This window comes from Hoplias malabaricus, chromosome 4 (genome assembly GCF_029633855.1).
Source record: "Hoplias malabaricus isolate fHopMal1 chromosome 4, fHopMal1.hap1, whole genome shotgun sequence".
Classification (NCBI taxonomy): Eukaryota; Metazoa; Chordata; class Actinopteri; order Characiformes; family Erythrinidae; genus Hoplias; species Hoplias malabaricus.
Window position 1 is genome coordinate 11,289,010 of NC_089803.1, and position 25,951 is coordinate 11,314,960.

Consider the following 25,951-nt stretch of genomic DNA (forward strand, 5'->3'; position numbering starts at 1 on the left):
CCCTAAAGTGCTCCCACACTCCCCTCCAGTGTCTCGCTGGTATTCTCACCCTCTGAAACAGCTGATGACACTCCCCCTGCTGCCCACCACAGGACGTGGGGTTCTTCAGTACAGTAGTCCTGGTCCTCTGCTAATGATGCTGCATTTTTTATGTTTCCATGGAGACGCCACAGAACATAATTCTGTGATTCAACTCTCTCTCAGCTCAGAGTGTTATTTCTTTTGAGGAGTGTAAATATTTATTAAGATTTGGTGAATGATCTTCTGTGATGTGTCTGAAATTTGTCACAGTGTGTTTTCAACTGCAGTTACAGACAGTGAATGAATGAATGTTTTCAACAGTGCTAAATAAACTGAAGCTAAACTATGACTTTATCATTATTACAAACTACATGTATTACAACTGAAAGACTAATTTGCATTAATTAAAAGCATTAATTTGATGAAAAACCATATGATGTTTATACTGTTATTTATTATAACAACAGTTATGTATATTATATTTATGGCTAAACTAAACCTAAATTAAAGTATTTAACATGTGATTGTTTCCTGTTTTTATTAGAACTGGCTCCTTCTTCTCATCGAAAGCTGAAATCAACCCTGAAGGAAAAGTTCCAGAAAATTAATGAAGGAGTCTCTAATCCTGGAAGCTCAGCTCTTCTGAATGAGATCTACACAGATCTGTACATCACAGAGGGAGGGAGTGGAGAGGTCAATACTGAACATGAGGTCAGACAGATTTAGACAGTGTCCAGGAGACCAGCAGCACAGGAGAAACCCATCAAATGCAGCCAGCTCTTTAAAGATAAAGCCATCAGAACTGTGCTGGCTAAAGGAGTGGCTGGAATTGGAAAAACAGTCTCTGTGCAGTTCATTCAGGACTGGGCAGAAGGAAAAGAAAATCAGGACATCTTCTTCATATTTACACTTCCTTTCAGAGAGCTGAACCTGATGAAGGTGAAAAGGCTGTCTTATGGAGCATCTTCAGCAGATTTTCAGAGGCACAAAAGAATTAAAACCAAGAGACTATGATCTCTACAGAGTCCTGTTCATCTTTGTGTCCTTACGACCTTTAAAAAGTAAAATTTAAAAAGATTAATTTGTCATGATATCAAAAAATAACTCGAGTGACGCTTGAAGAGTGAAGTCAAGCCAAAAATACAAACAATCAAACAGATCCAAAGGGCAAATCCAAAGAGAAAAATAGAAACAATAGAAAAGCTCTGAATGCACAGATAATGCAATACTCTTAAACAATCTTAACCAACACTGTATTTAAATACTCTGTCTAATGAGCATGAAGGATTTGGAACAGTGAAAAGATCTCAGATAAGTGGAGGTGGTCATGTGATACTGCTGAGGATTCTGGGAATACCATCCTTCATGTTCATTTTCAGTGAGAGTCCAGAGAGTCATCAGATGATCATAGGATGGGAATCTTTAGAGCAAGATACACATTATAATGTTTGTACTCAGGACACTGTAATAAACACCTGAGTGACTCTACTATAGACATAGATACAATATGGAAATAAACCAAATCATTATAATTCAACTGGTTTTGAACTTGATAAGTGATAAGCAGGCATGTCCTTCATGGCGAGGAAAACAGTCAGTCTGGATGTGTGCTGAGGTCCTGGTAGCACAGCCCCGTGACTCCTGTGCTCCGTGAGACTAATAGCTCTACCTACACTGATCTTTCCCCTATGGGGGAGGGGGGGGGCAGACTCGTCCTCAATGAGGGAGAATTGGAGCTTTTCTTGCTCCTGATTGGCTGTTTCCTGTACCTTGATATTGGCATCACCTAGAATTTATGACACTTGACAAGACAAAGACTTGACCATCCCTGGTGAGTGAATATTCCAGGATTCTGAATCATACTTTGCAATATAAAAGATTATGTTGACACAAAGTAATATCATCAAGAAAAAGACAACCATGTTTAATATAATTATTAACCAACTAAACACATAGTATGTGGCTACCTTGGTTCTACATAAATTCATATAAACAAAAATGACTTTAAACACATGTAAATTAATTCCACCTATTTTGATTGTCAAAACGGGATTAATTTCAGACCGTTGTGCCCATATACAACTTGTTTTCCATGAAAGAACTTTGGGATGTTTGAGTCTTTTAGAGTTAACAGTCTTTAAAAAGGTGTCCTTTAAAGAGGGCATTGTGTTTCAATCAAGATTGAGTCTTTGTGTCTCTCTGCATTCTTTTCTTGACCCTGGGGGTCCTTAAGTCGTAAAAAAGGGTCTTTGGAGGTGGTTTTACAGGCCTGCTCTGGAGGTTTATCTCACCTTACATCTGCTAGTGTGGAGATGTCTCTGAAACAAGCTAAAGTTTGGGTACTTAAAATTAAAACTCTCAAAAAGTCACAATTTCTTATTAGGAAATAATACACATTGATCATATCATACTACATCAGATGATCATAGGATGGTAATCTTTCGAGCAAGATACGCGTTATTATAATGTTTGTACTCAGGACACTGTAATATCACCTGAGTGACTCTACTATAGACATAGATACAATATGGAAATGGACCAAATCATTATAATTCAACTGGCTTTGAATTTAGTTATAATAAATGCTTTTCCACGGCACACTTGTCTTGCTGCAGTGATAAGCAGGCATGCCCTTCATGGCGATCAGAATGAGGAAAACAGTCTGTCTGGATATGTGCTGAGGTCCTGGTAGCACAGCCCCATGACTCCTGTGCTCCGTGCGACTAATAGCTCCACCAACACTGATCTTTACCCTTCCAAAGGTATACAGTCCAGCCCCAGAAATAGGGAGGAATGGTGATGATGGGGGGCAGATGGGCAGTAGAAGCTCAATACGGAGTTGTATTGTCTCTATTTGGAGCACAGTGAAACACAACAATGACAGTGTGAATGAGAGGGTAAATAAGACCTGTAATAATGCATTCTGAAGTCACATCTTAAAAATAAAAATAAAAGTTCCATAAACAGTCCATGGTATCACACAGTTCAATCAGACGTCTCCAAATTCCCAAGCACTACACATTTCAGCTTTAAGGATATTTTTCACATTGAATTTGACACAATACAATAATTAAATCCCAATCTCTGAAGGTACTCCCTCACTCAGTGCTAACCTTTCTGGTTCTGGGTGAACGCAGTGATGTTTCTGGACAGAACTCTGATGATTAAAACTCTTCCCACACTCTGAACAGTGATACGGTTTCTCTCCTGTGTGAATGCGCTGGTGTGTTTGGAGACTACTCTGTACAGTAAAACTCTTCCCACACTCTGAACAGTGATACGGTTTTTCTCCTGTGTGAATGCGCTGGTGTGTTTGGAGATGACCCTGTTCAGTAAAACTCTTCCCACACTCTGAACAGTGATACGGTTTCTCTCCTGTGTGGATGCGCTGGTGTTTTTTGAGACTACCCTGTTGAGTAAAACTCTTCCCACACTCTGAACAGTGATACGGTTTCTCTCCTGTGTGAATGCGCTGGTGTGTTTGGAGATGACCCTGTACAGTAAAACTCTTCCCACACTCTGAACAGTGATACGGTTTCTCTCCTGTGTGAATGCGCTGGTGTGTTTGGAGACTACTCTGTTGAGTAAAACTCTTCCCACACTCTGAACAGTGATACGGTTTCTCTCCTGTGTGAATGCGCTGGTGTGTTTGAAGACTACCCTGTTCAGTAAAACTCTTCCCACACTCTGAACAGTGATACGGTTTCTCTCCTGTGTGAATGCGCTGGTGTTTTTGGAGATTACTCTGTTGAGTAAAACTCTTCCCACACTCTGAACAGTGATACGGCTTCTCTCCTGTGTGAATGCGCTGGTGTGTTTGGAGACGACTCTGTACAGTAAAACTCTTCCCACACTCTGAACAGTGATACGGTTTCTCTCCTGTGTGAATGCGCTGGTGTGTTTGAAGACTACCCTGTACAGTAAAACTCTTCCCACACTCTGAACAGTGATACGGTTTCTCTCCTGTGTGAATGCGCTGGTGTGTTTGGAGACTACCCTGTTCAGTAAAACTCTTCCCACACTCTGAACAGTGATACGGTTTCTCTCCTGTGTGAATGCGCTGGTGTTTTTGGAGATTACTCTGTTGAGTAAAACTCTTCCCACACTCTGAACAGTGATACGGCTTCTCTCCTGTGTGAATGCGCTGGTGTTTTTGGAGATTACTCTGTTGAGTAAAACTCTTCCCACACTCTGAACAGTGATACGGCTTCTCTCCTGTGTGAATGCGCTGGTGTGTTTGGAGACGACTCTGTACAGTAAAACTCTTCCCACACTCTGAACAGTGATACGGTTTCTCTCCGGTGTGAATGCGCTGGTGTGTTTTGAGACTACCCAGCTGAGTAAAACTCTTCCCACACTCTCCACAGTCATAAGTTTTCTGTTTGTTTTCAAAAGATTTCCTGTTGGATGTGTGAGTGTGGGGAGTATCCAAGCATGTTTCCTGAGAACTGGAGCTTCTGTCCTCCATATCCTCACATTTAATCACTCCTGATCTCAACATTGTGTTATATTCCACTTGGAAATGTTTCTTGATGCACCTGTGGAAAAACTCTGGAACTGTCTTGAACAACAGGAGCCAGAGAATGTATCCAACGAGGTGGTCTTCTGTCCTGGAAGACAATAAAGAAACAAAGATAAATTAGTTAAATTCACTCTCCCCTGGCTCTCTATTGGTGACCAATATTCTACTGAATTTGTAGTCAGTTCCACCTTAAGTACTGCTACTGAAACAGCAAAAAATAAGTCACTGCTGATAACTCATGGTGCAGGAATAGAGCAACATCTAGGGCTGGGCAATATAAGTGCAAATCAATATCACAATTAATTGTACATTTTACCACAATTACGATTTATGAACAATTACTTTGTTTTTGTATTTTTGACCCTCATATTTTAGTGCTTAAATTTGCTCCAGTATTAAATATGGGAGTTTTTTCTTATGTCACTGACAGCTTGTGTACATTTAACTTATGTTCAGTGTCGTCTTAATTATACTCAAAACACAGCACGTCCAAAACCAGACCACTAGCTGGCCGAGTCACTTGGTCTGATTTGGCATTTAGGTTGCGTCCATATGGCAGATAGGGGCAGAATCACGTGACTACAGCTGGGTAGTGTGGTTTTAAAGACACAGTAAATTTGCACACAGTTGGGACATAACAGAATAAAAATAATCAATATAATTGATATAGACAAGTTAGAAATTCTAAATGTGAATTTCGATTAATTGCCCAGGTATCTTCAATAAAACACGGTATAAACGTGGTGTAAACATCTTAAACGCGTTTATCTTCTGTAAAACACGGTATAAACGGTGTGTAAATATCTTGAACGCGTTTATCTTAACTAAAACACGGTATAAACGTGGTGTACATATCTTAAACGCGTTAATCTTTAGTAAAACACGGTATAAACGTGGTGTAAACATCTTAAACGCGTTTATCTTCTGTAAAACACGGTATAAACGGTGTGTATATATCTTGAACGCGTTTATCTTAACTAAAACACGGTATAAACGTGGTGTACATATCTTAAACGCGTTAATCTTTAGTAAAACACGGTATAAACGTGGTGTAAACATCTTAAACGCGTTTATCTTCTGTAAAACACGGTATAAACGGTGTGTAAACATCTTAAACGCGTTTATCTTCTGTAAAACACGGTATAAACGTGGTGTAAACATCTTAAACGCGTTTATCTTCTGTAAAACACGGTATAAACGGTGTGTATATATCTTGAACGCGTTTATCTTAACTAAAACACGGTATAAACGTGGTGTACATATCTTAAACGCGTTAATCTTTAGTAAAACACGGTACAAACGAGGTGTAAATATCTTAAACTCGTTTATCTTCAGTAAAACACGGTATAAACGGGGTGTAACACATCTTTACCTTCAGTAAAAAAAAAAACAGGACTTGATTTCTCTTCAACACACAGCTCTCCTCCTGCTTCTCTCTTTCGCACTCTCTCTCTCTCTCACACACACACACACACACACACCACAACGCCCGCCCCCTCTTACACGATTGGCTACAAAATCATAACAGCTGCTCTCCTATTGGACAGTGCCCACAGAGACAGCGCCCTCAGTCCAGAGCATCATTCCAATAGGTTGTTTTCAGTCATGTGGTTATTCCATACAGTGGGCCGGAAAATAACGTGTATGGCATGCATTTGGGGCCAAAATCGTCTTAAACCTAACGCCTGTACACCTAAAAATATGACGTATACAGACGAAAAGTATGTGCGTGTTGTTGTATTGAGAGGTGTTTCTTTTATGTCTACAGAACTATTTTTTGAGTGTACAGCATGTTTTTACATCTAAAGGGGTTGTTTTTTCATGTACAGACGGCATATTTTTAGGTTTTTATATTTTTGTTTGCTTGATTTTGGGTTCTTTGTTTGTTTACTTTTTTTCTTTTACCTGTACAGACGTTATTCTACAACATCTTGACCTTTTCACTAAAGTTGCAACATTTTGCCAGTAGATGGTGGTATTTACTTTTACTTATGTTGCAAAGTTAACATAAGTGTTTTATTAACCTGCTGCTTTATCTCTTTATAATCTGTAGGATAATTTACTTTAGTCTGAACACTTTAGATGTGATTATTATGATAAATGTAGTATGATGAATATATACATTTATAGTATTAAACACCACGCTATTGCTTTCAACAAGCAATTATTTTAATTAGTTCCTCAAGAAGTAGCTTGATGCTACATCAGCAGAGTCAGTATAAACATCTGCTGACAATCCAGAGCCGGGACCAGGCCGTAGGCAGACAGCCTAAACCGACTGCCTGCGAACTGCCTTGAGATGTCACCTAGTTTCATCTGGATTGAAACTATGCCTTTGCCCCGAATTAAATGTAAAGGCAGAAAAACTCAATCAGCTCGTTTTAACAACCTAATCAATATTAAATCATATTCAGATGAAAGCAGCAACACCTCAGATTAGATTTAGATCAGATGAATATTCAGCACTAAACTAAGCCACCCCTCTAGACTGTAATTATGAACATAGCCCAAGATTATCAGGCAAAGGAGGTGGATTATGTGTAATTTACTAAAATACTCTAGATATCAGTCATAAACAATGTGACACCTTCACTTCTTTTGAGGTTCTCTCCACCATTATGACAAATCCGGTGACAAAAAAGACATTTTTATTATGCAACATTTACAGACCTCTAGGGCCCTACTCAGAATTTCTAAAAGAATTCAGTGATTTTGCTGCAAACCTAGCTGTGTGCAATCACAAAGTTATAATTGTAGGAGATTTCAATATCCATTTTGAGAAGGAAGATGACCCACTGAAAAGGCTTTTACTTCAATCCCAGACTCTGTTGGTATTACTCAAAAATTAACAGTGCCTACACACTATTGTAGTCACACTTCAGGCTTAGTTTTGACACTAGGTCTTAACATAGACAAACTTAATATTATACCACAATCCTCAGCAATCTCTGACCATTAACTAATTTCATATGAGCTATGTCTTAGCCATGATATATGTATATAACACAATAATAAGACATGCAAAGCTTTATACACATTTTATTTTTTCAATAATTATATAGAAACCACAAAGTAATTATTGTTCTCTCCTTCTTACACCATTAATACAGGGAAACAACAGAGAATGGCTGGATTATGTAGTTCCTCACAGTTCACTCCTTCTTACAGTGTAACTACAGTGAAACAACGGGGAGTGGACTGAAATATGTAGTTCCTCACAGTTCTCTACTTCTTACACTGTAAGTACAAGGAAACAACAGGGAGCGGGCTGGATTATGCAGACAACTGTTTTCCTGGTTTACTCTGTAAATACACAAAAACAACAGGGAGTGAGCTTTAGTTGTGTGTTGTGTTGTTCAAGATTTGCTCTGACATCCTATTGAAGACACCACTCATCACAGTAAGGTGGACCATTTATTTTCCTTGTCTACACAAAGTGCACAAACGTTGGTTAAACAATGTTAACAAATACCAATTTAAGATAATTATATTCAACAAAATATATCATATAATATAATATGTTCTACGAACAATCAGTATACACGGTATAAACAGTACTTCATAATTTAAATTCTACCTTAAATGACCTTAACTCACCTCAGACTCAATCGTGAGTAAGAGTAAACATATTTAAAAGATATAAAACAATAATTTAATTGCACAAAACCTACTCAATATATACCTAAATGACAATGGTTCGAATCTTACTTAACGGAACATTATCAGTTTGTAAAAGTAAACAATCTATCTTTCAATTATTTTGAACTAAGATTTGGAATTCCGCAAGGCTCTATTTTAGGACCATTATTATTTACATTATGTATGTTACCACTAGGCACAGTTATAAGAAACCATGACATTAACTTTCACTGTTATGCAGACGACACAGATGTATATTTCAGCCAAAGCCCGATGACAAACACAGATTAAAGAAAATAGAGGGCTGTGTAAAAGACGTGAAAGGCTGGATGTTGCGTAACTTCCTCCTTCTAAACAGCAACAAAACAGAGGTCCTGCTTTTGGGTCCAAAGGTGGCAAGAAATAATTTATCAGATTTAATTTTAAATCTCGCTGACTTTCCAGTTAAACCTGGTTCAGCAGCAAAAAACCTTGGCTTCATAATTGACCCAGATTTATCATTTGATCAACACATAGGCAGTATCACTAGGACAGCTTTTTTACATCTTCACAACATCTCCAAGATTAGAAATTACTTACCCCTGCAGGAGCAGACACATTAGTACATGCCTTTATTACTTCAAGGCTTGACTACTGTAACGCACTACTGTCAGGATGCACCAGCAGCAATTTAAGAAAACTTCAACTAGTTCAAAATGCTGCAGCCAGGGTCCTCACTAAAACTAGATAATTTGAACATATCAGTCCAGTTCTATCATCACTTAACTGGCTGCCTGTTAAATTCCGCATCAATTACAAAATTCTGTTATTAACATATAAAGCTCTACATGGGCTTGCTCCTGAATACCTTCAAGATACAATTTCCTATTATGAGCCTCCATGTTTACTCAGATCACAGAATACTGGACTTATAATAGTTCTCAGAATTCAGAAGGCCTCAGCTGGGGGAAGAGCCTTTTCTTATAAAGCCCTCCAACTCTGGAATGATCTTCCAGAAAATGTTCGGTACTCAGACACAGTGACAATCTTCAAATCTAGGCTAAAAACTCATTTGTTTAGTTTAGCCTTTGGTAGTTTTCTGCTTTACATACACCTAAAGAGATTAAAAATAATTTTAAGATTTTAATAATTTTAAGACCAGCTGCCCATGCTCCAGCCACCACCACTTGCCTTGGAGCTGCCCGCCCCCTACACTGAAGTTTTCACAGACTCCTAACTGTTACTACCAGTAGATTGATGAGAGGAGGATAGGTACCCACTTGTGAGCCTTGGTTCCTCCCAAGTTTTCCTCCTCAGCTGAGGGAGTGTTTCCTTGCGAATGTCGCCCTTGGCCTCGCTCACCTGGGGATTTTTACATTCTTTACATTTTTATATTTCATTTTAAAACTTTGTCTTTTTCTGGAATTCTGTGAAGCTGCTTTGTGACATCAGTTGTAGAAGGCACTATACAAATAAATTTGATTTCATTCTACTAAAATCACTTACTTTAACCAGCTTAATATGATTCCTTTGTTCAATTATCATGTTTGTTACGACCTTGTCTAGGGGAAAGGGGCCATGGCAATGTATGTGGTGATTTACTGACAGTAAATGTATGATGAGAAGAAATGAAAAGAAGAAAATACTCAAATTGGTTGACAATCTAAGTAAAAACAAACATTGATACAACAACTTCAGGAGTGACCCAGGCCATAACAACAAACAAAAACCCAGCCAAACAAATAAATACCTTACCTAGCAGTGAACCAAAACAAAAGACAAATATGCTTCCCTTACTCCCTGACATATGAACACAGAATAAAAAACCCTTGTTCCCAAACAAAACGGCAGCCACTCCCTACACCCGGCACTGTATATGTTTACAATATTTCTACAATCAGCAAAAAAGTCAAAAGCCAGAGGCAGAAATCAGCATCAAGGGACGAGATAACAAAGTGAGGTACATGATATAACACACACAAAGTAAACACAAACATCAGCAATACAAAAAGCAAGGATTTCTCTCCTGGGATTCGGTCCAATACAGCACTATATCGGAATGTTTGAAGAACCAAAACATGGCATAGGGAATTGGAGGGACTGGAAAACAGTGGAATGTAAGGAAGACAAACACACACCACATGCATAGACACACATATACAGACACACACAGAAAGAACATACCAAGGCACATAACATGATTTAGACATTTTTCACATGGTTTTGTAGTTGATGTAACTTCCATTCATTCAGTTCTACTCAAACATCTATTTCAGCAAACTGTATCTTATTTAAATTCAAAATCCATAGCTGATTACCTTTCATATAAAATCAGACCTCCATCAACTAACGTTTATACAAAATATTTAGAAGTTCTAGAGAAGCTTTATGTGGCAATGTGTGGAGGAGTGGTCAGGAAGTTACCTGAGAGAGGTGTTGATGAGGTGTAAAGAGGCTTGGAAGGCAGAGAAACCTCCCTTTTTAAGTGTTTATTGTGACACCACAAAAGCATAAAAATAAATGTAAAGAAATCAGTAACAAAACACATATATACAATGAATATGGCCAAACAATATGTACAATATTTACATTAATTACACTGTAATAATTTAATACTACGGTGGGATAGTTGCTACCACCTCATAGCTTCATAACAACTCTGCAGCGAAGCACTGTCCAGCCAGTCTCCCCCCATAGTGTGCACCCCTGCCTTTAAATAATAAAGATAGCCGTACTATATGTCCTTGTGTGTATATATGTATGAGTCAATTCTGCAAAAGATGCCAATCTCTAAAACAAGTCTGTCTGATTGCATGCAAAGGTAGACATCACATTTACTTCGGTTTTCCATGATGGTGGCTTAACACAGAAATAAATTAAATGTGAGTAGTTGTCCTGTGAGCAGTAACAAAGATTTACATAGCAGTATATATATTGCAGCATCCCCTGCAAATATTTACTAATAACTTAAGTACTTTATTTACACTGTTGTTTATTTACTGTATTGTGAAGACAGGTGATGGAAAAGTTTATATTTGCACATTCAAGGGACTGAGAGAGAGAGAGAAAAAATAAAATGTATTATCTCTTATCCTTACTGGCAGCTCATCCTAAACATCTCCCTCTTTGGAGCACAGACACAGAACATACGTATAAACTCAGAAAAGTGAACATCTCTTAATGCTGCACTTAAGACCATGTGTTTAAAATATACGTCACTGCTTTAGCCAGCATTCGTCTGATTGTCATATCCACCCATGACCTCGTCCTGGTCACTCAGATCTTCTTTATCTCCAACTGTCCTCCTTGTCATTCTCAAATGACCTTTAGTCTGCAGATGTTGTATTCTCTTCTTGCTTTTGGAACTCAGATACAGCTTTAGCATCATCTCTGTTTGTCCTGCTTCTATTTTGTAGTCATCCTCATCACGGATATGATAACTTCCTCCTTGACTGATCACTGGAAGCTTAGGATAGACTTCCTCTGTTTTCTCTTCCTTCTCATAAGGTGGGGGTTTCTTAACTGAGTCCACATGTGAAAAAGGCACATTAACTTCTGCCATTTGTTTTTCTATTGCCTTTGTACGCTGACCTATTACTCCTGTACCTTTCTCCTTCTCTTCTTTTTCAGCCTTTATCAGTTTCTGACTCTCTTGTTCAAATAACTGGAGAATGCCAAGCTCTATTTGTCTTTTTTCATTTCGCTTTTCTCCTTGATGAACTACCTCCATTGTTTTAATTACATCTGGGTTAGTGTCCCCTCTACCAGTCGTGGTTGGTCTATGTCAGGCCATCGCTTATAAAATTTTGCCGATATTTTTACAATGCTTTTTATTAAAGGATTATTTTTCTTAATTATTTCAACAGTTGTAACCCCCTTTGAAGCATTAGTGCATTCATGGATTAATAATGGCTTAATATGTTCCCAGCTTACACTTTTTAAATTATTTCTCCCCATTTTTCCTCTGTTTATAGGCGACTATATTACCACAATCAACAAAATTAAACCCGAATTGAATTTGCCAACTTCAGAGAAATCAAACCTTTAATATGCCATACAATTATGCCATACACCTTGTGTCAGTTCTCTCCATATAAGGCCATCACCCAGTTCCACTGACCAAAAAAATTACCCTAAACAGCCTCTATTTGATCAAACTATTGCATTCAAAGAGAACCCAAACAAATGACTGCTCCACCAACTCACTCTCACCCACTATGTTAAATTTATCTTATATATCCCATTTATTTTAGATTATTATACTTTTATCTCTGCTGTGCTCACACACAACTCCAGACAAGCACCACACCCACTGAAAAGAAACAGTTCAAACGCACACAATCTCAGGAGCCCAGACCTCTGCACAGCACTGCACATCATATATTTATACATATCATTTTTAATTTGCCCAAATAACTATTATTTTCTATTTAAACCAATCAATGTGGCTTTTATCAGTGCGTCACAAATCAAAGTCCTGCCATCTCTCTCTTTTTTCTCCCAATAAAAGCCAACATATGGAGATTTCAAATGTTCTCCTTTTCTTTTCCAATACTAATTTAACCTTTCATTCCCATGATTAAACCTTACAGTTTACCCAATGTACCCTATTAATTACAGACAGACACCTTTGTCAGTTGTGATTCCCCTTTAACACTAATTATTACAAAACTCAGCTTTATAACTCCTCTCTCCCTTTTCCTATTCTCAGCCTCTAAAAACGTCCTTCAGGAGCTCATTTGATCAATTGTCCTCTTAATTTAAGGTCTCCAACAAAGGCTCATTAAAATGTACTTTTTAATTTAATAAAGTCTTCTGTTCAAGGCTCATATTGGAATTATAAACAAACAAAGCCCTCTTATTTAGAGGTTCATGAAATCATTTACAATAACTGTCCTTGAACGAAGCTCATACGTTTTTACTGTTATAAATTTCTTTCCCTATTAATTTCTAAGTCTCTCATTCTTCATCACATTTCCTATTCGCTTATCTCTTGGCTAAGACTTTCTTCACTCTGACACTCTCTGGACAGAGAAAAGGTGTCCTTTACCCCCCTTTTTCTAAACACACACACACTATTTATGGCTCCTTACAGAGAAAGTGAGACACCAGCTCTTCACACACACACACACACACACACACATAGTTACAGACTGAGAGACAGAGAGAGAGGATGAGGAAGGGAGGGTGAGTGAGAGACACACTCACACAGACACACACACTTACAGAAGGACTCTCCCCTTTTTCCCTCACTCACCAAGCACACACACACACACACATCATCCAACAAACCCAACAGCGCTTACACATAGACAAACCAATGAAACTTACCACTAAACACTTCATTTTCAACATTTAACACAAATTCTTCATAGTCGACTCATTCTCACTTTAACAGCATGCTTTTATTTTCACTGCCGCTCCTTTATTCCTATTTTAATTTATGCTCCTTATGAGGTGTAGTAATTCAAAAAGAGGCAGCATCAATGCAGTGTTTGTCAACAGTGTTTCGAGTGGGCACCCCAAATTAAATCTCAGTTTACACCTCCAGTTCCTTTGAACTGACCCAATAATCACCTAGTGATTTTTCAGGATTTACGGCCGGTCAAACCCCGCCTCTAAAAGAGGACTTTAACCAAAATAGCGGCTTCCTAATCCTTATTTAATTCACTATTCTCTCTTTTCCTTTTATTCCTTTTTCTCTTCTATTTCTTCTCTTTTAATACCTCATAAATCAATCAAACAAACAACCACGCTCAAAGTTGTGAAAAATCTCACCTTTATTTGCCGGCTTTAAGCGGGAGTTCGAATGCAGGAGCCGTCTGAAGCTGAAAGGCCACAACTCAACATCCCATCCCCGTCACCATCTTTTTGTTGTTTATTTACTGTATTGTGAAGACAAGTGATGGAAAAGAATCTCCGCAGACACGGTTAAAGGTGTAAATATCTTCTTCGGTTCTTAAGGATCCGGAGAGATAGGTGTCCTGTGCGCACTGTTCTCTCTCCCCGGCTCTTGGCCAGCACTCCAATATATATGATTCTTTACCTTTCCAAATATAGGAATATGGAGTTTGGTTTACATTTGCACATTCAAGGGACTGAGAGAGAGAAAAAAATGTATTATCTCTTATCCTTACTGGCAGCTCATCCTAAACATTTCCCTCTTTGGAGCACAGACACAGAACATATGTATAAACTCAGAACAGTGGACATCTCTTAATGCTGCACTTAAGACCATGTGTTTAAAATATACAAACCGGATTCGAAAAAGTTGGGACACTAAACAAATTGTGAACAAAAACTGAATTTGTCAGCTGAAACTCTACAGTGCAAAGAGGAAGCCATTTCTAAGCAAGCTCCACAAGCTCAGACGTTTGCACTGGGCCAGGGGTCTTTTAAAATGGAGTGTGGCAAAATGGAAGACTGTTCTGTGGTCAGAGGAGTCACAATTTTAAGTTCTTTATGGAACACTGAGACGCCATGTCATCCGGACCAGAGAGGACAAGGACAACCCAAGTTGTTATCAACGCTCCGTTCAGAAGCCTGCATCACTGATGGTATGGGGTTGCATGAGTGCTTGTGGCATGGGCAGCTTGCATGTCTGGAAAGGCACCATTAATGCAGAGAACTATGTTCAGGTTCTAGAACAACATATGCTCCCATCTAGACGTCATCTCTTTCAAGGAAGACCCTGCATTTTTCAACAAGATAATGCCAGACCACATTCTCCAAGAAGAAGGAGAAGGGGGGGGGGGGTGATGTGGTCAGGAAAGGGGTGGAATCGGAGTCAGTGCGGTTAGGAGACCAGGTTAGGTGTTTGTTGATGTGGACACAGAGGAACTTCACACTCTCCACACTGCTTCTCCAAATATGTGGAGGGGGAGGTGGTCTGGCTGCTTTGTTCCCCTGAAGTCCACGATGATCTCCTTTGTTCTAGAGGTGTGAAGAGCCAGGACCTAGACATTCCCCCTCATTCCTGCAGGCTCCTTCATCACCATCTGAAATGAGGCCCACTAATGCTGTGTCCTCTGAGAAGTTTATGTTGTTTTACAGGTGAATGGGGTCTACAATGTTCATTACACAGAGAACTAAGAGTGATCTGAGGTGTGGCTGACAGAGTAAATGAGAACTCAACTGAACAGACGATGAAACACTAAGTTAAAGTTAGGGTCAATCTGCAGAACTGATCAATGGAGGGACTGGTTGTGATTGGTTAAATAAGTCCTTACACAGCTGTTACTATGTCTTTGACTTATAAGCGTCACATGTAGTGTGAGTACGCATTAAGCCCCACCAGAATCTGTTTTTCAGGTTTATTTAATAGACAGCAATCCGATTTACCATGGATATCTGTTTGGAAAATGCCAGATTAACCTCTCATTTAAAAACATATGAACTAATTCATGTACATTTTAGAATAAGATACAGATATTTTACGAAACTTTTCAGAAGTCTGGGTTTAATTGGTACTGTTCCACTATGTAGGCCCATGTGTGTTCCAAATAAACCTATATCATGATTTATTAATTCATTAAATACATTTGCTTCCAAATAAAAACAGCAGCACGTTAATTCTGTAATATGTTAAGTGTTTGAATAAATGAACCAATGACTCAGCATCAGAAACATAAGACAGATCAGATATTTAATGCAGAACAGCTTAGTTTGTTTCTGTAATGGGTCCATTTCTTCCTGCTTCCTTGCCGTTCAGACGCTTCGCTGCTTAGCTCTGCTATCTTTTATTTCTTTCCTTTTTATGTTTTTTAAACCTACTTGTTTTTCTGTGATAGAGAATCTGAGCTTTTAAATATACACAAGTCAGCAGCACTACGAAGCCAAAATGGGATATTTTCTACTTTTGATACTTTTTAAAGTAGTGCGATTGCTCTGGGAACCAGGACTGTTCCGACAATCAGGACATTTTCAACAAGCTACAGTAGAAGAAACTTGTGAAATGCCTCATCATTTTGTTCAACACATGTGCTGTCAGAATTGGTACAGACTTCTACAGAGAATGTCAGCTTTGGAAAGGGATTTTTGGAGCCTGCTATCAGAGTTTAAAAAAGACTGGCATTTCGGAGCTGTGTGAGGAGTAACAGTGAGTGCACTGTAAATAACTGCAGTAAATTTACATTAATTTTCAACAGTAAGGTACTGTAATTCTGTTTTACAGTATTTTACTGTTTTAAGCAATGCATTGTGGGACATGCCAAATGATCAAAAGAACTTACAGTATATTACTGCTTTTAATGAACAAATCAGCAGGAAGTGTGATTTTATCGTCTGTTGAAAATTGATTATCAGGGTGAGGTGTAAGAAATATTTTCTTGTTTAGAAAAATACAGAAGTGTTGAATAGGGTGTTTTATAAACTTGTCTGCTTTTATTCCATTTGAGTTTAATATATTTTAGTCTAAAGTCATTATATATATATATATTGAGTTTTAATTGCTCTCCGTAGGCTGCTTAACTGAGTCTCCGTCTCGGACGAGTTCCAACACTGTGGAAGACATCATGTCTCACCCCTGTCCCTAAGAAGTCACACCCAAGTGAATTTAACGACTACAGGCCTGTGGCTCTAACATCACATGTGATGAAGACAACGGAGAGACTGGTCTTATGCATACTGAGACCCCAGGTACGCCATGCACTGGACCCACTACCGTTTGCATACCAGGATCTCCTACACAGGACACATTCACACCTGGACAAGGGGAACAGTGCTGTGAGAATCATGTTCTTTGATTTCTCAAGCGCTTTCAACACCATCCAACCTCTCAGACTGGGAGACAAGTTCCAACAGACGGGTGTGGTCGCTCACCTGGTAACCTGGATTACAGATTATCTGTTAGAGTGGCCACAGTACGTGAGACTGAAGAACTGCCTCTCCGACACTATGATCTGCAGCACAGGAGCTCCACAGGGAACTGTGCTCTCACCAGTCCTGTTCACCCTGTACACATCTGACTTCTGCTACAACACTGAGTCGTGCCACATGCAGAAGTTCTCTGATGATACTGCGATTGTGGGGTGTATCAGGAACGAGCAGGAGGAGGAGTACAGGAGCCTGGTGGAGGTCTTTGTGCAATGGTGCAAACTGAAAAACCTCCAACTGAACACTTCAAAGACCAAGGAGATGGTGGTGGACTTCTGTGGTGGGGGCTGAACTGGAGTGCATCACTTCCATATCAAACAAGAGGACCCTGAACAAACTGATTAGCATCTTGGACAATGAGTGCCATCCACTCCACAGAATCATAACCAAGCAGAAGAGCTTGATCAGCTGGAGACTTTGCTCACTGCCAGGCTCAACTGACAGACTGAGGAAGTCATTTGTCCCCAGGGCTATTGAGCTGTTCAACGCTTCACTCAAGGGCAGAGGAGAGATGGACTTCTCTGCATAGTCTGTCTGCTCATCCACCACCACCACCACCTCCAACCCCTCCATATTTGTACATGTGTACCTAACTGAACAATAGACAAGTCAACCACGGGACAAGTCAACCAACTCATCTACCTCATGTATACTTTAATCTGATAGCTACAATAGTAGTTTTATACTTAATACAGAAACATTGCACTGAATTGCCTTGCCTTGCACTATTTATTTACTATATTTATTTCTAATTCTGAAACTGCACTGATATTGCACTGTACTGATATTGCACATTCCATACCCTTTGCACTATCAACACTTTTTCAGCTTTTAAACTCTATACTGCACTCAAGAGATCATCCTCAGCTGCTCACTGTATCACAGATTCTTGCCAGGCTATTGTTTGATCATTCTTAAGCACACTATGTTAACTTGGTATTTGATTTTGATATTTTGAAAATTTTGATATTTGTTTTAGGGTTTTGTTTTTATTAGTCCATTGCTGTTAGTGATTGTTGTATGTGATGTCTGTGAGCTACTGAGACCTTGAATTTCCCCTGGGGATCAATAAAGTATCTATCTATCTATCTATCTATCTATCTATCTATCTATCTATCTATCTATCTATCTAACGCAGCACTCATCTTTAAATTTGGACGTGAGCGCATGGCATTTTGACCTCAGACCTGAAATCACCTCAGACTTCCAGCTTCACTGTACACGGTCATAAAGGTGAGTAAAATTTACATTTCTTTGCAACTTGTGAAGTGTTCTCGGTGTAGAAGCTTTAATGATCAACTTAAGTCTGGTTTTATGAGAGAAATATGGTGCTGTTCACTTGTTTTAAAGCACTTTAATCCTCTAATTATATTTAGCAAGCTTGTGCATCTTAGCAAGCCTGCTAAAGCCTCGGCGGGGCTTCATTAACCCCCACTCTGTCATATCTGAGGTACTCAGACGACAGATTCAATGTAAATTAAATAATGTACAGAATGTAAGTTAATGGGCATGCCTGACTTGTCATTTATTTATCTACAAGTTGGTTAACCATGCTAATGATAATTTGAGAAGTATGTGGCTAGCTAGGTTGAGTGGCATTAGCTGCATTTATTTAGCTATTTTAATAAACCGAAGGTCAGCTAATACAACATTAACCTCCAGAATCAAGAGGGTGTTGCCTGTATTGTTGAAGTCATGTAAAGGTAAACATATGGTAATTACCATCCAAATTATTTGGTATACAAGTAACTTTGTGTGTGTAACATAAAATTGTAATTAATGATTCAAACATTCTCCTACTCTTTTGTGTATTATGTAAACTGTTGTGTAGTATGTAAAAATACTATTGTCATTTTATTTCTTTAAAAAACCCTAAAAATGAATGGTTACTATGCTACTTTCACAATGGCTAACATCAAAATCTTTAAATGTTCTAAACCAAAACTCACAAACTTTTGGAAACAATATTATCCAGAAGGACAGAACCAATCTATACCCATGCTTTTTCAGCACTTTTTTCCTTAATGGATCTCATAACAAAAATACAGTAATGAATATATTCTTCTCACTCGCCGTTTTCAAACTCCTTATTTTTAGGTTAATTTATGTTTCATAAAATCCCAATATTTACCATAAAATGAAAAAGTGCATGATAATCTTGAGTTACAATTATAGGTTACTCTAAAAATGCTTTAAAACTTATTTGTACACCTAAAATCTACATAAACCCATTCTACACTCACATTCCACTCTCGATACTGTAATTTATATAAAAAATGCAGAGGTAATAGACATCATCTTTTTAAACTTGTAAACATTTTAATCATAAAAAAATCAACAATAATTGGAGAGCACATTTTTCTTCTTTAATAATAACTTATCACTATTGGACTGTGTGGTGAAAAACAAATATTTTAAAACAAGCATTTTTTCTTAGACACTTTTTTATTCTCGGTGGTGGTAAGTGGTGTTAGACTGCTCTCCAAGCTGTTTGCGTGTTCAAAGCCCAGTGTATGTAAATGGGTTGATATATATACTTATTTTTTCTGTAGATGAAACTGAATCTAAATTTGGGAGAGCACTAACTGCATGAAAGTAAACACAAATCAAAAGCCACATACGGTCATTTTTTTGTTCTCAAGCACACCATTCCAACTTAAAAGATGCAGAGCTTCTGAACATAAATAAACCAGAGAACAAGGTTTCCCCACAATTGTACATGTTTTCTTTAATGTGCACTGTACTGAATGTGAACAAAATCATAAAGCAAACAAACCAAAAACATGTAATTGATTTCAGGTTTAAATGTTCTTGCTGTACATATTAATACTGATAGCTTGGAATGGTTGTTTCATCATACTGCATTTGTCTTCAGGTACAATGGCAGACATCAGGGACAGGTGGAGCAGTTTAGGGGAAGATGAGCAAAGGCAATACGTTCAGCAGGCTGCAGATCTGAAAGTGCAAGGGCAAGCAGGGCAGCTTAGCAGTGAAATGAGGGAGATTAGAAAACACCTAAAACAGCTTAAGACTGAGGTGTGGAAATTACTGTATGTTTTTTAAAAAGAATATCTCATATAAAAGCAAGTCAAAGAACATGTCTACTGGTGTGGTGTCAGTCACATTTCTGTGTGTTAATTATTAATGTCTGTTTTTGTTTCTCAGTGCATTTTAGTAGCTTTCTTAAAAGTGCTTGATAATGTTTTTTTTCTGCTTAAAAAGGTGTCACAGCTAGAAGAACTGGGTGTAGAAACAGCAGTCCTATTACATGATGGCTTCAGTCCACAAGCTTTTGTACAAGAGCTGTCCAGCAGGAAAGCCAGTGATTTTCTAAGATCAACTGGTACAGGAAACAATTTTGGGCTTTTTTTTGCAGGTAATATTGCAAATTAAATCTAGTAATTTTATAAAGTGGTGTCATGTTATGATTTTTCATTAATATTTGCTTGATATTAGCTGTGAATACACTTATTCTGTTCCTCCAAATTAAATCTATGCAGTTCTTTCCCTACACTGCTTAATTTTAACTTTATACCATCATGTTGCTGTTATATTTCTGTGGATGGTTTGATATGTTTTTACTTGTGTTTTTGGGGACCTGGTTTTTGAAGACATTTGTTTTTTGTTCACATTTTCCAGGTAGTTCGAAAAATTGTCCCTCTAACTCAAAATTGGACTCGGTTAAGATTATGGTTCGTAAGGTTCAGGATCTCTTCAATCAAAAGTACAGTGAGTATTTGCTTTGTTACTCATTTTCATGCTGGGCGGACCATTTAAACACCCCCCCCCCACCCCCACCCCAAACATAGTACAAGCTTAGGGAAGGTGATTGTGAGCTCTGAATGCTGCTAAAAATCTAAATGTCTTCCAGGTATTTTATCAAATGGTAATGTGTATAAGAATAGTGTTTTCAGAAATTATTCAAATATTTTGAGTATTTTTAACCTTTTTTTTTGTTTACTAGAAGAAGCTGGAGGCACTGGAAGGCTTCCCTACAAATCCTTAGCTGCAAATAAGATTATTATCAAAGTCACTGGCCTGCCTAATGACCTACCCTTCAGGAAACCCTGTCTTTATGGCTGCAATTTTGCAGCATGGAAATGACATTTCATTTCAAATATGTAAGTTATTACATGGATTCGTTTGGATGGATGCCTTAAGTGAGATTTGTTGCTTTCCAAATTGTTTAACTTTTTGCTATGTACCTTGCTTTACTGGCCTCAAGGCTCGGATATGTCTGCTGCAGGGTGTGCCCCAGAAGAACCAAACGAAGAATTACCACAGTACCACATGTGTTTAGATGGTATGTTGTCTTACACTTTATGTTCCTTCCTGTTTTATTAAAACTGACTGATTAAAAAAAAAAAAAAAAAAAAAAAAATGTCCACTCCTTTTCTATATTTCTATGTAGGACAAACACCTAAATTTCCATGCAACTCTGCAGAGGGTGGTCCAGTGACCAGTGCTGACAGAGGTATTATCATCGCTTTCATTACAAACTAGATATTTGAATATATCTAAATTAATATTATCCAAATATCATTATTACCCCATCTAAATAAATATATCTTTGCATTTTAAATGCAAATTTAAGAACTCATCTAGCTACCCATCATCCAGATATCAAAGCCCAACTGCCTCCAGCAAGTCATGGAGCAGCCTCAAAATAAATAGTTAAGGCTGGTTCCAGGTGACAGAGCATGGCTCAAAACAGACAGGCAAGCTCCCAACAACATTATAAAAAAAATTCCAGCTTTGATATTTGGGTGTATTTATAGTACACACTTTGTCAGTGACCTATGAGAGATTCATTCATTGTCTGAGTGCACTTATCCAGTTCAGGGTCGCGGTGGGTCCAGAGCCTACCCAGAATCAGGAACACACACTGGAGGGGGTGCCATTAGTTCACAGGGCAACTATGAGACAAAAAAGTCTTAATCAAAATAATTCTTCATTAATCATAATTAAGGTAAATTTTTGGCATTTAGCAGAAGCTCTTATTCAGAGCGACTCACAAAAGTGCTTAGCATTCAAACAGAATGTGTATCCTTCCTAGTACATATATGTTAGGGTCCAAACTCCCTCTGAGCTCATACGCTTGTCAGAACAAGGGCCAGTGCTGATGCCTAGAAAGAACAAAACGTAGTAAGTGCAATACACAATACAATCTAGTCAGTGCTCAAACCTTGAAGGTGAAACTAATAAGTGCTCATACCTAGTAAGAAAGGAGTTAAGTGCACTATAAGTGCAAAAACAGTCTGTTATGATGAGCACTTAGATTAGTGCTCACCTAAGTGGGTCAGAAAGAAATGGGGCTTCAGTCTGTATTTGAAGACCATAAGAGAGTCCTCTGTTCAGAAAGTCAGTGGAAGTTTGTTCCACCGTCTTGATGCTAGTCCTCCATGTGTCTTTAGAGATGGTGGGTCAAGTCGAGTACAGCTCGACTTGACCTGCCATCCCTAAAGTCACACTTATATTGCCCAGCACTACTTTAAGGCCATTTCTCTTAAATCTATCGAGATGAGTTAGTCATAATTTCCAGCCCTAACTAACTTGTCTCTTTTTTCCATAGAGACAGCAATAGAAATATTGGAGGCTATGTGTGTAGATGGTATGTTTGCAGTTAGTCAAAACTGTTTTTTTTAATATCATCTTCATTGGTCATGTTTGGCTCACATCGCACTATGAGATTTGGGGTTGTTACCCCATTAACTCTGGTCTGGATCTGTGTCCCTCCACTGTCCGCTGCTCTGTTTAGTCCTCAGCCCGCTGTCTGCTGCCTGTACTCCCACTCACTGTTACTCCTCACACAGCTCTGAAATGCCAGTCCTTAAACTCTGATAGCAGTCTCCGAAAGTCCATTTCCAAAGCTGAGAATCTCTGTAGATGTCTGTAACAATTCTGACAGCACATGTGTTGAACAAAATGATGAGGCATTTCACAAGTTTCTTCTACTGTAGTCTGTTGAAAATGTCCTGATTGTCGGAACAGTCCTGGTTCCTAGAGCAATCGCACTACTTTAAAAAGTATCAAAAGTAGACAATATCCCATTTTCGCTTCCTAGTGCTGCTGACTTGTGTATATTTAAAAGCTCAGATTCTCTATCACAGAAAAACAAGGAGGTTTCGAAAAAATAAAAGGGAAAGTAATAAAAGATAGCAGAGCTAAGCAGCGAAGCATATACTTTGGCTTGCTTTTTTACTAGACGTTAACACCGAGTCCTGCCTTCATTCACTCTCTCCTCGACCTGAACTATTAATGTTTTAGTCGATTAACTCATGGCTGTAGAGTAAATAAGGAATGGACAGGAGAGATCAACCGTCCCTGAGGACAAGGAGACGGTGGACCACTGTAGTTCCACTGAGGACAAAGTTGGAGGTCCACTAGTGTTTTACACAGCGTTTTCTGGGCGGACCGCTGCTGATTAAACAGAATTTTAGACAAAACGTCACATTTTATCACTTTTCCATTCACAGTCCAATTTACATTTTTCTCCTTCATTAGGTTCTTTTTGTTATTCTTTATAAATAAGATTAGTAAATAATTTAAATCAGCACAGCGTCAACATTTTTATCATTTAATCATTTTATATCAGTCTTATACTCATTATTATCTCTCTCATAGTTGTTGGTAATATTTGTATTAGTGTGTTTTCCAGAATAAAAGTCTCTGTGAATGTAAAATCTGTTTGAGGAGATTATAAATGAGTTCTATCCTGTACAGGACAGTAATCTGAGTGGTCCGATGGTGGACCAGCAGTGGTCTACACTCAGTGGTGTGACAGCCTTAGTGCTGTGTTTGATACTGAGGATCTAGAGGATGTATGTTACTTTATCCTCAGGTCAGTGCACTGTCTCCCAGTTAAACACAGGATGATTTTTAAAGTGCTACTAATTATTTATAAATAAATAAAGTTCCTCAGACTAAAATATATTTCAGATCTGTTAGAAGTGTATGAACCCCGTCACCCCTCAGATCACTGGGGACCGGTCCGTTAGTGGTGCCCCGGGTCAGAACCACACAGGGGGAGGCAGCTCTCAGTCTCTGTGACCCCTGAACCTGGAACAGACTCCCGGAAGACGTCAGATTAGCTCCAAATATTACCTTCAAATCTACACCAAAGACCTTCCTGTTCTCCTGTGTCTTTGAGTCACGCTGCACTTAGATCTACATCTTTACTTCATACACCTCTAATTTAGTCTGTTTCTTTTATGTTCTTGTACTTTTTTAAAAAAGGGCTTTTCTTTTATTGCACTGGTTTTTTGTCTTTTATATTTTTTATTTATTTTCATTCTACTTTAATAGCTTTTCATTGTCTGTATTATCTTCTAAAATGTATTTTTCCACTGTCATTGTTCTGTGAAATGTGTTTTTGGAATAGAATTATTTTAATTTCTAAATTTCACACAATAAAGCAGCAATCAGTCATTTTCAACCATTAGTTATTTTACTGTATGGTGACGTTACCTGCTGCGCCACTGTGCCACCCGTTTAAAAATATATCCCTGTTGAACTGCCAATGTCTGCAATTTGTTGTGGGTTCGAGACCCAATCCAGGTCACTGATGGTGAGGTGTGAGTGTGTGTGTGTGGGTGTTGCCCTGTGAAGGACTGGCGCCCCCTCCAGGGTGTGTTCACACCTTTCACCCAGTGATTCCAGGTAGACTCCAGACCCACCGTGACCCTGAACTGTATAAAGGTTACAGACAATGAATGAATATATTTTTAAACTTAGTAAATCAACTGTAATTTAGCTTTGATAGAACTGTAAATGTGGTGAACTGTGCCGTATTGAAGTGTTCACTCCAGACGCCATGTCTCTTGTATTTTCACTTGCAACATAGACACTGTATCCAGGGGTGCCTTAACTTTTGCATTTGAATGTTTTTATATGAATTTATATGATTCTACTGCAGTGTTGTGTTGAGGGTTAAAGGCAGAGAAGTAATTATCTTAAGGGGATCAATAAGAGTATTTCTACTTCTTGAATATTATATTTCATACAGAACTGTGACTGTGTTTTTATTACCAATGCTGTTACTGTAAGACTGTTGAACTAATGTTACGTCTTAATCATTTCACTGATAAATAAAGTGAAAACCATCCTCGGTCCTTATTTACTCTTCTTTCCTGTGCTTTAACAGTCTTTATTTCTCCTGATTTACTGCTCTGTAGATGGTTAGGGGGGCGGCACGGTGGCGCAGCAGGTAGTGTCGCAGTCACACAGCTCCAGGAGCCTGGAGGTTGTGGGTTCGATTCCCGCTCCGGGAGACTGTCTGTGAGGAGTTGGTGTGTTCTCCCCGTGTCCGCGTGGGTTTCCTCCGGGTGCTCCGGTTTCCTCCCACAGTCCAAAAACACACGTTGCAGGTGGATTGGTGACTCAAAAGTGTCCGTAGGTGTGAGTGTGTGAGTGAATGTGTGTGTGTCTGTGTTGCCCTGTGAAGGACTGGCGTCCCCTCCAGGGTGTATTCCTGCCTTGCGCCCGATGATTCCAGGTAGGCTCTGGACCCCCCGCAACCCTAAATTGGATAAGCGGTTACAGATAATGGATGGATAGATGGTTAGGAGAAGTTGATGTTGATTAATTTATTCCAACAGTCTCCTCTGTAACTACACAGTGTCCAATGTTTGTGGACACTGTCCAGTATTTCTTCTGAAATGAAGGTCATTAATCAGTCTCCTCTTCTGCAATAACTCTCATTTCCTCTGTGAAGACTTTTCACTAGACGTAGGAACATTTGAATGAAGATTTGATGGCGTTCAGCCACAAACCCTTGAGAGCTGAGCTTGTGATTAGTTCTGAATTACATCTTCCACTGCATCTCATCACTAACGTACAGTACTTTGTAGAAACTTGTAGTAAACACTGACTCAAAGGAACATCAGCGTTCATTAAAGTCCATCTGCAGCTGTTTTT

General features: G+C 38.6%; 2 protein-coding genes and 2 long non-coding RNA genes across 4 annotated transcripts in view; 1 reads left to right on the forward strand and 3 right to left on the reverse strand.

The window, feature by feature from the left end:
* LOC136695677 (uncharacterized) overlaps window positions 1-25,951 on the reverse strand; it is a 184,615-nt gene that overhangs the window by 108,838 nt on the left and 49,826 nt on the right. The gene's annotated exons all lie outside the window — the stretch shown is intronic.
* On the reverse strand, window positions 1,594-6,009 carry LOC136695158 (uncharacterized). The gene is made up of 3 exons (XR_010802257.1): window positions 5,916-6,009; window positions 4,560-4,631; window positions 1,594-2,871 (listed from the first exon to the last, which is right to left on the reverse strand). It is a non-coding gene; the product is annotated as an uncharacterized lncRNA (long non-coding RNA).
* LOC136694020 (zinc finger protein 665-like) lies at window positions 2,867-4,522 on the reverse strand. The gene has a single exon (XM_066667358.1). The coding sequence runs from the start codon at window positions 4,520-4,522 to the stop codon at window positions 3,092-3,094; it is 1,431 nt and encodes a 476-aa protein (XP_066523455.1). The 3' UTR covers window positions 2,867-3,091.
* zgc:113176 (uncharacterized protein LOC554708 homolog) lies at window positions 19,555-21,139 on the forward strand. Its single transcript, XM_066667359.1, has 5 exons — window positions 19,555-19,558; window positions 19,911-20,071; window positions 20,258-20,411; window positions 20,675-20,764; window positions 21,000-21,139. Exons 1-5 carry the CDS (start codon window positions 19,555-19,557, stop codon window positions 21,137-21,139), a joined length of 549 nt encoding a protein of 182 aa, XP_066523456.1.